This window comes from Triticum urartu, chromosome 7A, assembly GCF_056163025.1.
Source record: "Triticum urartu cultivar PI428250 chromosome 7A, HENAU_Tu73, whole genome shotgun sequence".
NCBI classification, from domain to species: Eukaryota; Viridiplantae; Streptophyta; class Magnoliopsida; order Poales; family Poaceae; genus Triticum; species Triticum urartu.
Genome location: NC_141879.1, coordinates 261,404,641 through 261,413,773, shown reverse-complemented (window position 1 = coordinate 261,413,773; position 9,133 = coordinate 261,404,641). Strand labels below are relative to the sequence as shown.

The 9,133-nt window shown below is 41.0% G+C and overlaps 1 protein-coding gene across 1 annotated transcript; it reads left to right on the top strand.

Moving 5' to 3' along the window:
• The first annotated feature begins 5,883 nt into the window (after positions 1–5,883).
• On the top strand, positions 5,884–7,818 carry LOC125520870 (BTB/POZ and MATH domain-containing protein 1). Its single transcript, XM_048685914.2, has 3 exons — positions 5,884–6,131; positions 6,289–7,314; positions 7,447–7,818. The coding sequence occupies exon 2, from the start codon at positions 6,330–6,332 to the stop codon at positions 7,305–7,307; it is 978 nt and encodes a 325-aa protein (XP_048541871.1). The 5' UTR covers positions 5,884–6,131; positions 6,289–6,329; the 3' UTR covers positions 7,308–7,314; positions 7,447–7,818.
• Positions 7,819–9,133: the final 1,315 nt, after the last annotated feature.

The window sequence follows — 9,133 nt, the reverse complement described above, 5'->3', positions numbered from 1 at the left end:
ACCGTGCCAAAATCTGGTGTCAACACTATGAAAATCTTTGAATCGAAGAGACCCTTAGATTGACTTGTACCCATTAGCAAAAATGATTTTTAGTTTGAAACCACATCCCATAATGTACACGTACAATAAAAATCTGGTTTTTGTATTGAAAAGCTTCGAAGTGTGGTGTTGACCTTATCCCGGTAGTTCCTATTTTGAGAGTAGTCTGGGCATTTAAAAGTTAAGGCTAATAATCATACGCCATCAATTTTCACTGTTCTTTGACAAAATAATTTGAAAACTAGATGATGACCCATGCGTTGCCATGAAGATTTCTTGCAATATTTGTTTGATGAAATCTAAAATGGAGATGATACATTGAATTTGTTGAGAGAAATATAATTAGTGTGATTGATGAGGTGATATGTGTGGAGAGTTGAGATGTCTGCAAGTTGAGAGGGAATATAAATAGCATTTACCATGCATGTTAAGAAAAATGATTAGTAAGATGAAGATGTGACAAGTGTGGTGAGATGGCATGTGCGCATGTTGAGAGAATTGAGATAGTGGGGGGGGGGTCAACTATTTAGGTGTATAGGATTACGCTCTCGGTTCCCAATTACTAAGTTTTTGCTTCGCCATAATCTTTTAAGCTTAATAAAATTTATAGAAAATATATCAACATTTACAACATCAAATTTGTTTCATATCATAAAATATATTTTTATAATAGCTTTTTGTGTGTTGTGGATTTTAGCATGTTTTTAGACTTGGTCAAACCCGAAGAAGTTTGACTTAAGACAAACCCGGAGCTTCAAGTACCTACTTTGTTTCATAATATAGTGTGCATTGTTTTTCTCAAAATTCAAGCTCCATAAATGTAACGATCTGACCCGGTAAGACCGGAGTCTCTATGTTCCCTGTGCTAGTCCCTGGATCAATAGCTAGCACACACCGTACATGATGTAATATTAAAAATAAACCACATGTCATAAATATTATCATAGACCCAGAATTTAATATAATAAATACCTATGTAGCTCGTCTAGCTCATAAATTAAATACAACAAGAAGACAATAAAAAGCTTCATGGTGTCCATCAACGCATGTAGTTAAGTTGAGTATAGACATCGTAACACTACATCACATAACTTACTCATTGTAGAAAATCCTGCAACATGATAAGTTGCAGCCACAAGGGTCAATACATTGAATATATTGGCAAGTACACATGAATTACACCAGGCCTACTTGTACATGCAAGGTATAACAAAAAGAATGTCATGTGGTTGTTTTGCCAAAAGCTACTTTATCCTTGTAACTACCTGGTAGACAAATTTTAATTGTCATGCTACATTTAAGTACATGTCTAACACTCTGTAGATGTCTGTAAACTTTACTATACACGGGAGCTACTATACACTAAGTATGTTCGGTCTTATGAGACTAGGCAACAATTCATAGTGTGCCATCTTGTAAGTTCTTTCCAAAACAATCATATTGTGCTAGGTGTGCCATCCTGTAGGTGCTTGTCAACACAACCCCTATGCTAGATGGTACACCACCATGTAGGTTCTTGCCAACCCTATCGTGTTAGACGGTATGCCATCCTGTAGCTGCCTGCCAATGACAACCCACAGTGTTGGATGGTACTCAACCTAATCCAATCAAAAGCCAGAAGTGAGCCATCTTGTACGTGCTTTCCCCTGGACAACCCTACTGTTCTAAATGCCACTTGTGCTTGATATCACTTTTTGCTCAAACATAATTTTCATATTAAAGTTCTACTCAAATCCTAATATGGTCCTCACATAAGCTCAATGAACAAAACAATCCACCCCGTCTACATAGCATAGCAACATACAAACTACCACAACATAATATAGTAATATTCCTACACATGCATACTACTCCCTCCATTCCCTTATATAAGGCCAACATGACAAATACATTTTACATCTATGCAAGGCCATCAACAATAATCGAGCCAAAAATTAATGATGTTTCCTCGTACTAGCAACTTGTTTAATAGTTGCATGCATGTAGTCATAATGGCACTCTACTAGTTCCTTCCCTTTCCTTCATTGCGTGAAAGCGCGCATTAATGATCCCGGTTAACGAAAAAAAAGTTGGCTTGCAAAGCAGTCATTAAATTTTACACTGGCACCTGTAATCTAAGTTTGTGGCCTTGCATAAGGGAATGGAGGGAGTATCATAACGTCATATAAAACTACATGCATAGAAAAAATGGTAAAGGATGATCAAGGTGTAACTTTCCTGGTAAGTTTGTTGAATGATCGTCGCACTCACGATCCTGATAATTCTACGAAAAATGAATGCAAATAAACAGCCATGCCATATAGAAGAATCAAAAGAACAAGAAAAGAATTATGGCAAGGTTAAGCAACATCAACGTAACTAGGCTTAGTATATAATATATGCCTTTATGGTGCTATAAGGTGATAGGTGAAGGAATCAACTCTAGAGAGTTTATATATACACAAAGTATTTTACAAGTGTATACTTGAGATAATATGGAAAGGGATGAAAGTATTGCAAGATAGCACATATTCTGGTAAAATGGATAGAGTTTGGCAAGAGATTCGATATGCAAAAGGAATCACTTGTAAGGAATACTACAACACAAGTTATCATATGGAGTTTGAATTGAATTTAAATTCAGCAGGTCGAAATAGTATTTGAATTTGAGTATCCATGACGTCAAAAGCAAGTATGTGGTACATGATTTCATATGTAAAAAATAAATATTTATTCGGAGCTATGGTTTGCAAATTGTGATCAAAATTAGGTCTGGATTCAAATTTGAAAATGTTTCAAGGTGGAATAATGGATCTACAGGATGCTCATGTTCATAATGAACATTTAGGAAAAAGAATCACCTAATTTCATATCACAAGCTATAGCTAAAACAGACTTGGATGGGTTTTCATTAAAAACCCTACCATGACAATGCTTTTGGACACACTGAAAATCCTGCCATGATAGCATTTTGAGCTGCTGAGGGTGTGGCATGTGCCAACACATGATTCATTTAAGTGGATGAATATGTGATGTTTGATCAAGATCACGGCTCAAATAACGTACTCCGTCACGTTCTAATCTTAATCATCAGAAGGAAATTGGACAGACGGATATTCTCACCAGAGAAAAGAGGTTGGGCGGAAGCCAGACTTGGTAGAGAAGACATGCGCCATCTAGGGAACTGATGATGCCAATGTGTAGGAGATCTTGAAGGATTGAGGATGTGCGTGTACGCTGCATCGTGGAAAGTCGGTCTCAAAAATAATCTTGTGAGGCTCTTCTTTTTCCTGCTTGCGTCAATGGGGCTCGAACGAGGGTGTGGCCACATGGGTAAACTCTGGCAATGGTGGGGCGTGTGCTCTGGTGGTTCCTGCACCAAGGAGATGGGTAATATGATGGGAATCATTGCATGGAAAACAAAAAAAATCCTATGAGAGAACGAAGTCACCCAAGATCTAATCTCCTAAGTGCTAGCAATGAGTGGGGAAAGTCTACATACCCTTGTAGATCGAGAGCGGGAACGTTCTAACGAACATGGTTGATGTAGTCGTACTTTCTTGGCGATCCAATCAAATCAAGCACCGCACGAACGGCACCTCCGAGATATGTACATGTACGGCTCAGTGACGTCTCCTTCTCCTTGATCCAGCAAGTGAGAGGGAGATGTAGATGGGATCTAGGCTAGCAGCACGATGGCGTGGTGGTGGAGTTATGGTGGAACTCATGCAGGGATTCGCCAAGCAGCTGCGGAGGAGGAGGGAAGAGTGGTTGGGGCGAGGCACCTAGGGGTTTGGGATGGCTGTTGTCCCCTGTGCCTCCCCCTTTATATAGGCGTGAGGAGGGCTGGGAGGCTTGCACCCCAAGCCCTAGGACCGGCGGCCAAAGGGGGACTTGGCCACCAAGTCTCCCCCTTTCCTTGTATTGGGTTAGGGTTTTCTCCTATTGTGCATGGGCCAAGGTGGGCTGTGCGCTTGGCCTATGTAGGGCTGGTGCGCCGCCCTTGGGTCCATGTGGACCCTCAGACGTAGGTGGGCCCCACTCTGGGACCCCTGGAACATTTTAGAATCCTCTGATACAAATACCAGAAAAAACTTCTTCCGGAACCCTGAAAACCACTTTTCTTATATAAAACTTCATCTCTAAACTATTTTGAAGCTCCTCATGGTGTCCCAGATCCCATCTAATACTCCGAACTATCTTCGGTCTCACCATTATGAATATCCCATTACTACCCTCGCGTTAGCGAACGTTAAGTGTGTGACCCTACGTGTTCGAGAACATGTGGACATGATCGAGACAATTCTCCGATCAATAATCAATAGCGGGACCTGGATGCCCATAGTGACTCCCACATATTCAATGAACATCTATATCGCTTTGAACCACGATGTTAAGGATTCAGATAATCCCGTATACAATTCCTTTTGTCTCGCGATAATGTGAATTGCAACACAAGAAAGTTCCCTTTGAACCTGAACCTTTACTGAAAATACATACAATATTTGTACAAACTTTATTTTGGGCTTTATAAATATTCCATAAAATAAGTTTAGGGTTCTAAATAATTCCAAAAATGCTTTTGAACAACATCCAAACAAATATTCAAATAATTTTTGAAGCACTTCCCAACTCTTTTTATATTGTCAGAGTCATATTACCTTCTCTCTTTTGATTTTCTTATTCAGTTCACATTGTTTCAAATATTAAATCGAAATAAGGTCCAAAATGAATATTTGTTAATGTGATTTTATTCCCTCTATTTTGAACATTCCTTTTAACTATAAAGTTTCAAATCCTAGGTAAAATTAGCAAAACTCAAGCCACACAAGAAAGTTTTAATTAATCCAATGTAAATAATTAACATTCCAAAAATTTAAAATTTTGGGGGTGTTACTTCTATTTATTGTAAAACTGACTACTAATAAACATACTCATTAAGTCGCATCACCTAAAGAGAACAATTGTTGGACTATATCGAGGATCAATCAAATAAGTTAGATCTCACCATTTGGAGCCTAAGAAAAAGCATGTTCTTTGGTTAAAAGACACATCCTTTGGCAAGAAGATAACTTCTTCATGGAAAGACACATCCCTCGATGAAAAGATGTCTTTTGTAAAAAAGACAAGTCACATGGTGAAAATATCTCTCTTCGCGGAAAGACACGTGCGGTAATGAAATGATGTTTCTTCCTAAAAAAATATTAGAAAATAATGAAAAGAAATGCGGGAATTGTGAGATTCAAAATATATATTAATTTATAACTTCCCAAAAGATGCGACCAGTCAATTTGCCTTATTTGTCCTGGAAAACTAATTTATCAAAATTTAACATTTCAATTAAACAATTTGCCTTTTTTAACGGAGTCAGATTGATATAGAGTTTGCTGGGAGTAATTTAAACCAATTTTTGCTACGAGTTAAACCAATACAAAAATACAAAAATTATATATATGCATTTCAAATAAAACTCATTGTTTTTTAATAAAACTCGTAGCAAAGTGCGGGCTTCATACACTTTTTTCGTGATGAACCTATTTTTGCGAGGTAAAAGAAATTTTTATTCGATGTTTACCGAGTTATAATCGAGAGGCACAAGTTCCTTAATACATGGGGAACTAATTAAGCCACGCCGCAAAACAATAATACATGACTGGCCAGCACCACTGATGGTATTTTCTAGATATTGACATTTTTTTTCTAAAAAAGTAATCAAAGATTACAAAACATGACTTTGAATCTAATAGACACTATATTTTGAAGCGAAAGGAGTAATTTAGGGAATACTCTTTTAGCAATGGCATTGTTGTCCTTTTTTTTTTTGCCCGGAGCGCGGTGGTGTTTTCAATGTGGGTGAATTACATAGTCGAGAACTAGCCCAGATGAATGAATACCCCCGAACGCGGCCCACGACGCGGGTGGAATTCGCCCACTGGCCGCGTTCAGAAGTCGGCGGAGGTCATTCGCCCGCGACCTTCCGGCGAGCCCTAGCGACGACGACGGCGTGGGCGCAGTCTCATCCCTGGCACGCGCCAACGTGGAAGGCGGGAGGAGTGGCCGACGGGCGGCGGCGCCTTAGCTTCCGACCACCACCGCCGCCGCCGCCGTGGGAGGTGAGCACCCCCTACCTCTTCTGATCTCTTTTCAGTTGTTCAGTTCTATATATACGGTCGATTCAGATTGATTCTTTTTTAACGGAGTCAGATTGATATAGAGTTTGCTGGGAGTAATTTTTACCCAAATAATTTCTCTTTCACTTTGGAAACGTAGTTGGAGGAAAACCTATTAGCAAGCATTAATCGGATACCAAGATGCTGGGCTCCAGATTCATCGAGTTCGAACTGGAATATTCAAAAACCTGGAACCTTTCAGTCGGCGACGTCGTCCGCTCCGATGAGATCTTTGCCGGAGGGCACGTCTGGAAGATATACTGTTACCCACATGGCACCAAGAAGGCCAACACAGGCAGATACGTCTCCCTGTACCTACGGCTCGTCAGCAAAGCCAAATGTGTCAAGGCCATCTTTGAGGCTTCCCTGCTACGCAGAGGCGGCCCTGGGCGTGCAAAAAGATGTACCAAGGTGTACCCACCTAATGGCATGAGCTCTAGGAGCAGGGGATGGCATGAGTTTGTAAGCCGAAGCGATCTGGAGTCTGGTTCCGTCCGGAAAGGATGCGTTACATTTTTATGTGGGATCACGGTTCTGTGTGACAGCTCCATTGCTGTGCCAGCCTCAGACATAGAGAGCCATCTTGGCGGTCTGCTGGATCGTTCCGAGGGGACGGATGTTTCATTCTGCGTGAAAGGCGAGACGTTTCACGCGCATCGGGCAATTCTCGCCGCGCGGTCACCGGTCTTCAAGGCGGAGCTCTTTGGCCCCATGGCCGAGGCTACAATGGCGTGTGTCACGCTGCATGAAATTGAACCCGTGGTGTTTAAAACCCTGCTTCGATTCGTGTACACTGATTCCCTGCCTGTAGACAGAGAGCTTGGGGACTCTGTCACTGATATGGTAAAGCATCTGCTTGCTGCATCGGATCGGTATGCATTGGACCGGTTGAAGCTCGCATGTGCTCAGAAGTTGTGGGAAGGTGTGTCGGCTGATACGGTTGCGGATGCTTTAGCTTGCGCTGAGATATACAATTGCCAAGAGTTGAAGAGCAGGTGCATTGACTTTGTTATGGCAAAAGATAATTTCAAGAAGACTGTGTTGACTGAAAGTTTCATTAGTTTGTTGCATAAATTCCCCTCTATTCGTGCTGAGCTGAGAGCGAAGGTTGGGAGTTGAGACATAGGTTAGTGGGATGCATCTCCACTTATATTTCAGCCGTCAAGGATTGCTTTAGTACGGTTTTATGATATTTTGGACTTAGTTTGGGGACTACTATATCATATGGGTGGTTGATTTCAAACTGTTCCTTTTGCAGCACTGGATTACACGAAAAAAATTGTTGCCAAGTGATACTGGCAAGTAAGGGGACATGGAGGAAACCGTGGTACTATTCAGATACAGAGCTATGGATGTGCGCTGTCCTGGAGCTTTGTAGGCTACTTTCGGTTCCGCACCATTTTGTCCTGGATGCGCACACTGTCCTGAAGCTTGTTTTTGGATGTCCATATGGTCCCTTATAAACCATCTCAAACTACTATAAGTTTGGTTTTGCAATGAAAAAGGTGCTGGGCGCCCGTGCTAATTCTTCAGTTAAAATGAGAGAATTGCCATGCCTTATTTTCATCAGTTATCAATTTTAACATTCCACATGATTTTCTAACAATCGTTTCACTCTTTTAACTTAGTTTAGGGATAGCTATATGATAATTATCGAAAACCATATATAGCTACCACTCCATCTCCACGATAAGAGTTTCACATAGCCAACACTAGCACGTCTTTTGCTGGGCACACGTAGTCCCCTCCTTCCTTCCTTACTTCATTCCCCTGGTATTTCATCCTTCCGGCATTCAAGACCCTTTCCTCTCATGTTGTCCTCACGCTGCCCACAGCTCCATCTTCTCATGTTTGTGCCATGCCAATAGCTATTCACCTTACGTTTGCCATTGCCATGGCCAGCTAGTGAGCAACCTCCTTTCCTTTCCCCTTGTTCTCCAGTGTCGCAGATGAAGCACGTGCCCTCCAGGGGCCGCCACGTTGGTGAAGTCTATGCCAGATTGGGAAGGTGGTGGTTGTTCTAAGATTTTGGAGACATTCTTATGGTTTTTACGGAATGTGTTTTGTTTATAGTTGAAAACTCCTAGTCGATATGTTGGAAGATGTGATTCATTCACTTTGAAGCTATTTTTTGGTGAAAGTTCCTGAACTTTAGTTGGGAGACCAAATTAGAAATTTGGATATCTCGTTAAGAAATTAATGTTTTTTGTAGGAAGCTTGTAGTTCTCTAGTTGCAAGATTGAAGTTTTTGGAGTTGGAAGTTCATGAATTTTTAATTGGAAGTGTGTAGTCTTAGGGCCTATCTGAAAACCTCCAGGCACCACAAATCCTTCAATATGCACTCTAATTCTCGATTCTGCACTCTGCCAAGGCCTCAGATACCCCAGATCGTTAGCGTTGGATATGGTGCCACATCTATCTTCTCTTGCGGCCCCGTAGTTGAGGGAAGTAGCAAATGAGTGGATACGGGTCTTGACTTCGGGGTCCGGGAGATGGATGTCGACTTTCATACCGGTGACGTCGGCCTACCCGATCCAAATCAAAGACAGAAGGGTTTGTCGCAATGACGTTGTTAGTGGAGGAGGTCAAATTGCAAGTGGTTACACTGCAGGGCGAACATATAAACAAGCCTCTCACAACTCTAAACTTGGACCCCTAGATGGGCAGTGAGCACGTGGAGGAGTTTATGAGAGCATCTCCAATTGATTTGGTAAATTTGGTGACTGTAGGAAAATTTAGTGTCACCTAGTGGGTTTTGATGATTAATGACAAACAATTAAGGGACTAACATGTTTACCGAGTGTATGAAGATGATATGGTCCCTAATGATTTTGTTTAATCAAAGGATTTAGAACTTTAAAATTGTTTAGGAAACACTAAAGTCTTGGGTTTTCCTAGTGAAGAAACAGTAGATGTTAGGTAGAAATGTTTATCCTTTTCTTCAT